Genomic DNA, 8697 nt, shown 5'->3' with positions numbered 1-8697 from the left:
AGGGGCGCGAGGCCGGGGGCGGGCCGGGTGGCGCTCGGCGCTGCTGACGTACAACTGCCCGCGCCCCCCGCCCCTCCGTCCGGCCGCGGGTTGGCCGCAGCCACCGCGCTCCGCCCCCTTCCTCGGGGGACGCCCGGACGGAACCGATCGCGGCTGGTTTGAGCTGGTGCGTCTCCATGACGACACGCGCGGCGCTATAAATAGCGGAGCGGCGGCCCGTCGGCTTTGTCAGTCCCCTCAGCCTCCGCCGCCGCCGCCCCTCTGCCAGAGCTCCGGCGCCACCTCGGGCCGGCGGTCCTCCGCGGGAGGGAGCGAGGCGGCGGGCGGGCGGCTGACGGGGGCGGCCGGCGGTCCTGCGCGCTCGGCGGCGGCATCTCCATGGGGCTGGCCCGCGGCGCCGGTGCGCTCTAAGGTGAGAGGGGCGCGTCTGGGCGGTTGGGAGGCAGGAGGGGGGACGGCCACGTGTCCCTGCGCGCCGGGCCGGCGGCCGGGGGACCGACCCTGCGCCTGAATCCGTGAGGGACACGTGGTCGCAGAGCCGGCTGCGGGTCCCTGAGCCTGGTGGTCGCTGCCCTCCGGGGCCTGGTTTCCCCCGTGAAGGGGGGCGCCGGCCCCCTGGCCCTGTGCGGCCGCCCTCGCCGCGGCCCGTCCTGCCCGCGATGGCCCCGGCTTAGGGCAGCCTGGGCTGGAGGGGACTGCGTTTCACCTCTTCCGAACCACGTCAGTGAGTGTTCAGAGCCGGAAGCTGATAGGAAGGCCCGGGGTTCCTTCAACCGCTATTCTTTTTTAAGACGCGCGTGGCAAGCCCGGCAGCAGGTGCAGGAGAGAGATGAGCGAGCCCGTGCAGGTCTCGGGCTCCCATCGCTCCTCTCACTTTTATTAGGATGAGGCACACCGTTTTGCCTCGTTGTCCTGGAATTTTGTATCCCTTAGTTTTCGCGTGCAGAGGAAATGACCCGGTCTCGAAATTGGCCGGAGTTGCTGGAGCTAAGAGAGCCTGGTAGTAACTGTGGCAATAAAGTCTCCGTTCGCTGTGAGTTGCGATTGTCCGTTTAAGGAGTCTTGGACTTCGCGATTGAAGAAAAGCCTAGAATGTATAAGATCGCAGGTCAGGCGAGCAGACCCGCAGTTAGGAGGCAGCCCTCCGGTTTTCAAACCAAAGCTGATGGTGGTTGTTTGAGAATCCCAAGTAATTTGGGGAACGTATGGAGAGCACAGCCTCTTGAAATGTCTGGGGAGGACAAAGAATGTGTTGACTTCACGTAAACCTGAAATTGGGCATAATTTAGTTGACTTGGGAAACGTTTTCCATTCCCTTAAGTCAGTCTCTTGTAATACTTCCCAGTTGGCAGCAAAGAATTTCGTAGCAGAAAAGTGCGATCTTGTGCTAATTGACTCATCATTTTAAGGAGCTTAGCTCTACAAACACCGGAAGGTGGGATTTCTTTCTGTTGCAGGTTATTAAAGTAAACCTTTAGAAGGTACTTAGTGCAAAGTAATGAAAACTTCCCAGGTGTAAGCTTGAACATTGCCTAAGAGATAGGCCCTAACTGAATGACCCTGTCTGCCCCTGAGTGGCCTACGCTGTGTGTTATTCACACGGCCGAAAAGGGTTGCTGTCCCCTTAGTCCCCTGCCTGCCTCTAGGGGTGCTTTGGGCGACGTAGGAGGCTGCTAGTGCCAGAGAGTCACGTTACATTAGATCAAGTCTTAAAACAAGTCCTACCATGCATGGGTTTGGGTTTATGGCAGGCTCGTCCCCCTGGGCCTCTCATAGTGCCCCATGCCAGAGCCAACCGTGGCCCCGAACCATTGCCTGGCCTCCCTGCCGTAGGCTGCAGGCACTGAAGCGGGTCGCACAGTGAAACAAAGTCCCCTGCCTAGCAGCAATTAAGTAGGTTAAAATCGGTAATTTTAAGATCACTCCTTTACCAGTGTCCCATTTCGTGAAGGCCAAGGACAGTGGCTCAGGTTGTGACGAGCTTTACTTCTGCTTGTTCATAATCCACGTACGCTTCTCTATTTTTGTTATTCGTAAAGTTAGCCAAAAATTAACTTCCATGTGATTACTGTCGGTAGCTAAGCAAGTGTTAGGGTGCCTGTGAGGACAGAAGAGGTTGCCAGAGTTGTGCTCACTGGACAAGAGCCAACCCTGACTCCAGAATGCTGATTTCTGATCAGATACAGCAGCCATGGTGCATTTTCTTGATAGGAAGATTGTACTTTTTTAAAAAAAAAAAAACCACATGCCCGATATGAAAATAAAATAGCATAAAAATTCATAACATTTTTAGGAAACTTAAGAGCACTCAGTAAGTTGAGCCTTAGACACTTCCACGATGCCTTTTAGTCACTAAGTTACTCTGTGCAAGACTTAGTGAAAATAGGAAATACAAGATGTTTCTATGGTGCCTTTCTGTAATTAGCGTAATGCTGTTTTAAGCTTCTAAAAAGCTAAAGCATCTCTGAAATCAAGTAAACTGACCACTCTAAAATTTTGTCCACGTTTGTGAACTAAGTGAAGATTCTGAAACCGGCTTTCTGTAGGTTTTTTAACAAAAATATTTGCAATGCTTATTTTGAGATGTGCAGTGCTGCATATGGAATTTTAGCGTGGGGCTTGAAAAAGGCTAGTGTTGAATCTGCTGTCCACTTGGATGGTGTAGAGGTTTGTGGGGTCATGTGACTTCCACCTGGAATAATGCGATTCCCGAATCCAGGGAGCGAGCTGTCTGCGGGGGTGCTGGAGTAGCCCGGCTTCCTGTGTGTGTGCAGTCCCTGTCTGATGTTTCAATTTGATGTGTTCCCAAGGGAGACGGCGACTTCTGTGTTCATCAGAACTTTTCCACTGCTGCACCGAGGGCACGCCCTTCCTCAGGGGGGCTTGGGATCCTGGAAAATTGCCTTTGTGAAAAGCTGGCAATAATTTCTTTAAATTCCGTCTCTTAGTTTTCCACGTAAGTATCCGTGGTTGCCACAGGTTATTGTTAAGAATTATTAAGTGTCGCAGTGAATTCTGAGTGAATTTCTCCACCCCGTTTGCAGTTTGTTACGTTTCAGAGGAACATCAAGAAACCATGAACAGCTTCAGTAATGCAGAGTTTGATTGCCATTTCCTCGATGAAGGCTTTACTGCCAAGGACATTCTGGACCAAAAAATCAATGAAGTCTCCTCTTCTGTAAGTATATCAAGTCCATGCTGGCAGTGCAGCTTTGAAAATGCTGGGCAGATGAGTGGGGAACTTGAGTGGGAACCTTAAGGAAATCTAATGGAGCTCAAATGTCTTGTTAGGGAATTTGGGATTTATTAGCTGGGGATCACCCAGTGGTAATAGCGATATTCGTGTCAGTGACGGGAGTAAAAAGATGAGGGTTCACTGAGAACGATGGGAGAGAAGAGGGGCCGCATGTGGGATGTATTATTAGGCTGCTGCTGAGTCCCCTGCAAACACTCTTTCTGCAGGATGATAAGGATGCCTTCTATGTCGCGGATCTGGGAGACATTCTAAAGAAACATCTGAGATGGTTAAAAGCTCTTCCTCGGGTCACCCCCTTTTATGCAGTTAAATGCAACGATAGCAGAACCATAGTGAAGACCCTAGCTGCCATTGGGACAGGATTCGACTGTGCCAGCAAGGTAAGCAAAAGCGGCAGGGCTCCAAAGTCCTTCTATAAAATGGTGCTGGTGTTCCCAGCAGGACAGATCAAAGTTGTGTTTCTTGGGCAGCAGATCGTAGTGCGCAAGCTGCCCTGTTTTTCTGTTCTTTCCTCGATTAGCCGTGTGTATATAATGCGTGATCTATTCTTTTTCAGACTGAAATCCAACTGGTGCAGAGTCTCGGGGTGCCTCCGGAGAGGATCATCTATGCAAATCCTTGTAAACAAGTGTCTCAGATTAAGTATGCTGCCAATAACGGAGTCCAGATGATGACTTTCGACAGTGAAGTGGAGTTGATGAAAGTTGCCAGAGCTCACCCAAAGGCAAAGTGAGTTACTCCGTTTTGAGGGCAGGGTCAGGTATGGGGTCTGCGGGTTGTCAAACTCAGATTTCCGGTTTTGAGATTTCTGTACCTTAGTAAAGTATAAAAGTGTGCTGCGTCGGGCAGAGTCGAAAATCGGAAAACTTCTTGAGTGAAACCGTGTGAAGCTCAAACCGCAGGATGTCCGAGCCACAGAGCCTTGTTGTTTTAACCGTGGCCGTAAGCGGTCTTCCGTCATGGGAAATTTCATACGATCTTCCTGCTTCTAGGTTGGTTTTGAGGATTGCCACCGATGATTCCAAGGCAGTCTGTCGCCTCAGTGTTAAATTTGGTGCCACACTCAAAACCAGCAGGCTTCTTTTGGAACGGGCGAGGGAGCTAAATATTGATGTCATCGGAGTCAGGTGAGCTCTTGGTGGTGGCATAGACGCTAAGATCTTAGTGCGCCTTTCATAGGTCTTCTGTAAATGGTTCTTTTCAGAAACAGCAAGAAATCATATATTCTCCTTTCTTTGCCCCAGCTTCCACGTGGGAAGTGGCTGTACCGATCCCGAGACCTTCGTGCAGGCCATCTCCGACGCCCGCTGTGTCTTTGACATGGGGGTGAGTATATGTAAACCCAAGTGTGGGGGTGGGAGGAGGGGGCAGGGCTAACAGTGACTAGACTTCATTCTAGAATTAACCCGGGGAGGTACCCCATATTCCAGAGGCTTAAATCCATCTGCATAGAATTTCAAGACTTGGTATCAATCTGACGACTCGATTGACCGAATGTTCTTGACTCCAGGCTGAGGTTGGTTTCAACATGTGTCTGCTCGATATCGGTGGCGGCTTTCCTGGGTCTGAGGATGTAAAGCTTAAATTTGAAGAGGTAATTATAATAAAACTAATATTCATAGCTATTTTCACAAGTTCCAGTTTGGAGTGTTTTGAAACTTCTTTAAGTGTTTTAACTAATATCAAAAGAAATTGTACAAATATAAAAACAATGTTTTGGTATTCGTATTTTCAGTAAGTTCTGTGCTATTTAAAATTGTATTTAATATCCTTTGGTTTTGTAAGCCAAAATGAGTCCGTTTCCCCCAAAATCTTGGAAAACAGTTGATTATGTTAGGAAATGTTGCTGTGGAAAGTGAGCACGCAGACTTTGGTACATCATTACCCCAAGTGTGCTTTTTCTCGGTTTTGTATTTCTCTTTAGACATTTTAATTGTTTAGTCACTTAGGAAGTTAAAGTGGACATACTGTTAATTGGACCATTACAGGGTGGTTGAGTTTGTGAAATAGGCTCACCTTGTAAAAATTTTATGAGACAGGCAGGATGGTTTTATCCTATTGGCATGTATTGGACAGATTAAAGTATTGAGGCCCCTTGAAACCTTAGTAAGCAGTAATAAATTTATACTATCACTCGATCGACTCATAACCCATAACATCTTCTAAAGGACAGGGGAGTGTCCGGAAGGGAATCCAGATGAAACCACGGGACACGCAGGCTGGTTTTTAGGGAGATGTTTGTTCTCTTGCCGTTGTTGCTCGATCCTAAGCCTCCCTGCTGGTGGCTGCGTTCACCTTTTTTTATTCTGTTACTTCCCAGAGCACTGGGTTTTGCTCTTCCATGCGAGTTCCCCTTGATGATGACCGTTCTTGTCTCTCTCTCCTAGATCACCAGTGTAATCAACCCCGCCCTGGACAAGTACTTCCCGGCAGACTCGGGGGTGCGAGTCATAGCTGAGCCCGGCAGATACTACGTCGCGTCCGCTTTCACGCTTGCAGTTAATATCATTGCCAAAAAGCTCGTCGTAAAGGAACAGACGGGCTCTGATGGTGCGTATAAAGGATGAATCCTTGCATGCATAACTGTGCGTTGGTACAAAACATGGTAATTGAGACCAGTCTGCCTTTCCAGACGAAGATGAATCGAGTGAACAAACCTTTATGTATTACGTGAATGACGGAGTGTACGGATCATTCAATTGCATCCTTTATGACCATGCACACGTGAAGCCCCTCTTGCAGAAGGTACCTTTTTTTTTAAGTTTCTTTTAGTCGTTTTGAGAGAGGGCGTGTGGGGAAGGGGCAGGGAGGGAGGGAGAGAATCCCAAGCAGTCTCTGCGGTGTCTTTGCAGAGCCCAGTGTGGGGCTTGAGCCCACGGACCCGCGAGATCACGACCTGAGCCAGAATCAAGAGTCGGACGCTTAACCGACTGAGCCACCCAGGCGCCCCTCCCTGTACCTTTTGAATATAACACATATGCCAGTTAAAGATGTTTGGTCCTAACAGGTGTAACTAGGCATATTTTTCTGTCTTAAACGCAGAGACCCAAACCAGATGAGAAATATTACTCAACCAGCATATGGGGACCAACGTGTGACGGCCTTGATCGCATCGTCGAGCGCTGTGACTTGCCCGAGATGCACGTGGGCGATTGGATGCTCTTTGAAAACATGGGTGCTTACACTGTTGCTGCTGCTTCTACTTTCAACGGGTTCCAGAGGCCAACCATCTACTACGTGATGTCGGGGCCGACATGGTTAGTGACCAGAGTCTCCGTGCACGTATGTGGGTCTCGTAAGAATAGATTTCTTCTTGGGTTTTTACTGGTTCTTGTCTGGTTGAGTAAGAAATCGTTCTGTTTAGATTTAAATACAGTGTTTCTAAAAAGTTTATTTTCTGCCTGTATTAAGAATATGTGCTTTCCAGAGTTTGGAAAATACAAATGGAAAGAAAATCCTCCTGATACCAATCTGTATTTCCTTTCAGATTTTTGCAAAGGTGTAACTATTTCAAAAAAGAGCAGTTAGGGTATTTCTGTATGACTAGAATATTTTGACAGGTGTGTACGGCCTGTGGTTTCCCCGTTACCAAAAGAATGGTTGTGAAGAAATGCTTGCCTTAGAAACACGTTGAATTGCCTCCTGATGACATAGTAACCGAGGAAGTAAATGGGCTCGTAAAGAAGTTATTCTCGTGGCGAGGCTGCCCGGGTCGGTGATCAGGGTTTCTGACTGTGCCACTTCTGTCTCAGGCAACGGATGCAGCAGATCCAGAACCACGACTTCCCGCCCGAAGCGGAGGAGCAGGACGCGAGCGCGCTGCCCGTGTCCTGCGCCCGGGAGAGTGGGATGAAGCGCCCCCCGGCCGCCTGCGCCTCGGCCAGCATTAACGTGTAGGTGCCGCTCCTGGAGCCGCTCACTCGGGAGTTTAGCTTGAATTCTGGGATTGGGGGGGACCATCTAACTTAATTACCGCTAGTTTCGAAATGTCTTTGCAAGTAGGGTTGGCACGGATGCAACAATACGGAAGACTAGGAGTTGGGGTCACTTATCTGTGTTCCTATGGAAACTATTTGAATATTTGTTTTATACGGATTTTTATTCACTTTTCAAACATGCTACTAAAGAGTGCCCCTCAACTGCTGAGCAAGCGTTTGTAGCTTGTGCGTCGGCAGAACGGGCCGAAAGCTTAGTGCTGTGACCGGTTTTAAAAATAAAGTATCTTGAAATAATCGGGCATCGGGGAATTTTTACACCGTGTCCATTCCAAACGGCTCATCCCGAGTGTGTGTTGTGAGGGGGGGACCGATGTTTTGCCCCACTGCCGAGAAGGTTGTCGCCGAGGACTTGGGAACCGAACCCGTGGTTTTCAGTATTTTGAAAAGCCATCAAAATTCCCTTCATCCTGTTGAGCGTTTTTCTTTCAAGTACGTGAGTTTTGTAGAAAGCTGGCCGCGCATTTGCATAAAGAACAGTGGACCCGGCCCACGTGCAGGCGGAAGGAGAAGTGTGGACGAGACAGGCCGTGCCCTCTGCTGCTGGCCCGGGTCAGACCCCCGAGTGTCCACAGAAGTGGCTGGTGGAGGAGGGCCCAGAGCCCCTGGTTGACTGATGGTCACGTCAGGGCTTGTGCCCAGGGAAGGAGGGCCCGTGAAACCCCTTGCGTGCTGCCTTCGGGCCCCACCTTTCCTTCCCGCCCGTCTTCTCTCCCAGGACAAGCTGTGTAGCTACGCGTTAGGAAAGTGGTACAACGTTTGGCAGTCAACTTACTTTAATAAATTCGACGACGATTATCCCGCATTGTAGAGTTTTACCTTCTTTGACCTCGTCCGCTGGCTTTTATGTTCTCTTCCTCAACTCCAACCCCTCCTGCCCAAAAAAGGACAGCAGGTAACCCCCAAGATGGGAACGTCGAATCCCTGCAGTAGCTGTACGTGGGGAGGGGAGGCCTGGCTCTGGTAAGCCACCGGCCCCCACCGGTCCCTGAGCGGCGCCGCGTGTCTGGAGGCGCACAGGAAGTCCAGATGGGAAGGCTGCGGCTCCTCTCGGGGAGAAAAGGAAGCCGAGCCCGCCAGCTCCTGCTGTGTGAGTACATCTGCCAAAGGATTTGAGGGGAATGGCTTCTGTTTCCTAAAAAGCCACCTTCCCCCAAGACCCGAGTTGCACATGGACACTGCGTCGCTGTGATTGCCGTTGCCTCTTCCTCGGCTGCTCAGCCAGACTTGGGCTGGGCTCGTCCCCAGCTCTGATCTCCCTTCTTAGGCCCGCGAACATATTTTAGTTGTCAGATGTGAGTGATACCCCTCAGGAGCTGTGTACGAGATACAGGTCTGGCTGGAGTTGGGGCCGAGGGGAGGGAGAAGCCTCTTCCGTCGACACTGTCCCGCTTCTGTGAGCACATCCTCTTGTGATTCTTCAGGGTGTTCGTGGCAGAGGAGTTG

The 8697-nt window shown here is 50.2% G+C and overlaps 1 protein-coding gene and 1 non-coding gene across 3 annotated transcripts; both read left to right on the top strand.

Annotated features, from left to right (window-relative positions):
• The first annotated feature begins 221 nt into the window (after positions 1-221).
• Positions 222-7488, top strand: ODC1 (ornithine decarboxylase 1). Of its 2 annotated transcripts, XM_058682527.1 has the most exons (12): positions 222-412; positions 2811-2956; positions 3045-3178; positions 3463-3636; positions 3813-3985; positions 4249-4383; positions 4501-4582; positions 4767-4850; positions 5644-5806; positions 5889-6001; positions 6299-6513; positions 7009-7488. In XM_058682527.1, exons 3-12 carry the CDS (start codon positions 3077-3079, stop codon positions 7151-7153), a joined length of 1386 nt encoding a protein of 461 aa, XP_058538510.1. In that variant the 5' UTR covers positions 222-412; positions 2811-2956; positions 3045-3076; the 3' UTR covers positions 7154-7488. The 2 variants fall into 2 exon arrangements, with proteins under 2 accessions (XP_058538510.1, XP_058538511.1); XM_058682528.1 differs by lacking the exon at positions 2811-2956.
• On the top strand, positions 1729-1863 carry LOC131486451 (small nucleolar RNA SNORA42/SNORA80 family). The gene has a single exon (XR_009249352.1). It is a non-coding gene; the product is annotated as a small nucleolar RNA SNORA42/SNORA80 family (small nucleolar RNA).
• Positions 7489-8697: the final 1209 nt, after the last annotated feature.

The sequence above is a fragment of the Neofelis nebulosa genome, chromosome 9 (genome assembly GCF_028018385.1).
Source record: "Neofelis nebulosa isolate mNeoNeb1 chromosome 9, mNeoNeb1.pri, whole genome shotgun sequence".
NCBI lineage: Eukaryota > Metazoa > Chordata > Mammalia > Carnivora > Felidae > Neofelis > Neofelis nebulosa.
This window is presented reverse-complemented; position numbering and strand designations above follow the sequence as displayed.

What these genes read in the sequence shown, in the direction of transcription:
- ODC1 (XM_058682528.1), top strand. Translation starts at nt 3,077, where the DNA reads ATGAACAGCTTCAGTAATGCAGAGTTTGATTGCCATTTCCTCGATGAA. An exon ending in TCAATGAAGTCTCCTCTTCT is followed by an intron (nt 3,179 to 3,462) that starts GTAAGTATATCA and finishes CTCTTTCTGCAG; the next exon opens with GATGATAAGGATGCCTTCTA. An exon ending in AGAGCTCACCCAAAGGCAAA is followed by an intron (nt 3,986 to 4,248) that starts GTGAGTTACTCC and finishes TCCTGCTTCTAG; the next exon opens with GTTGGTTTTGAGGATTGCCA.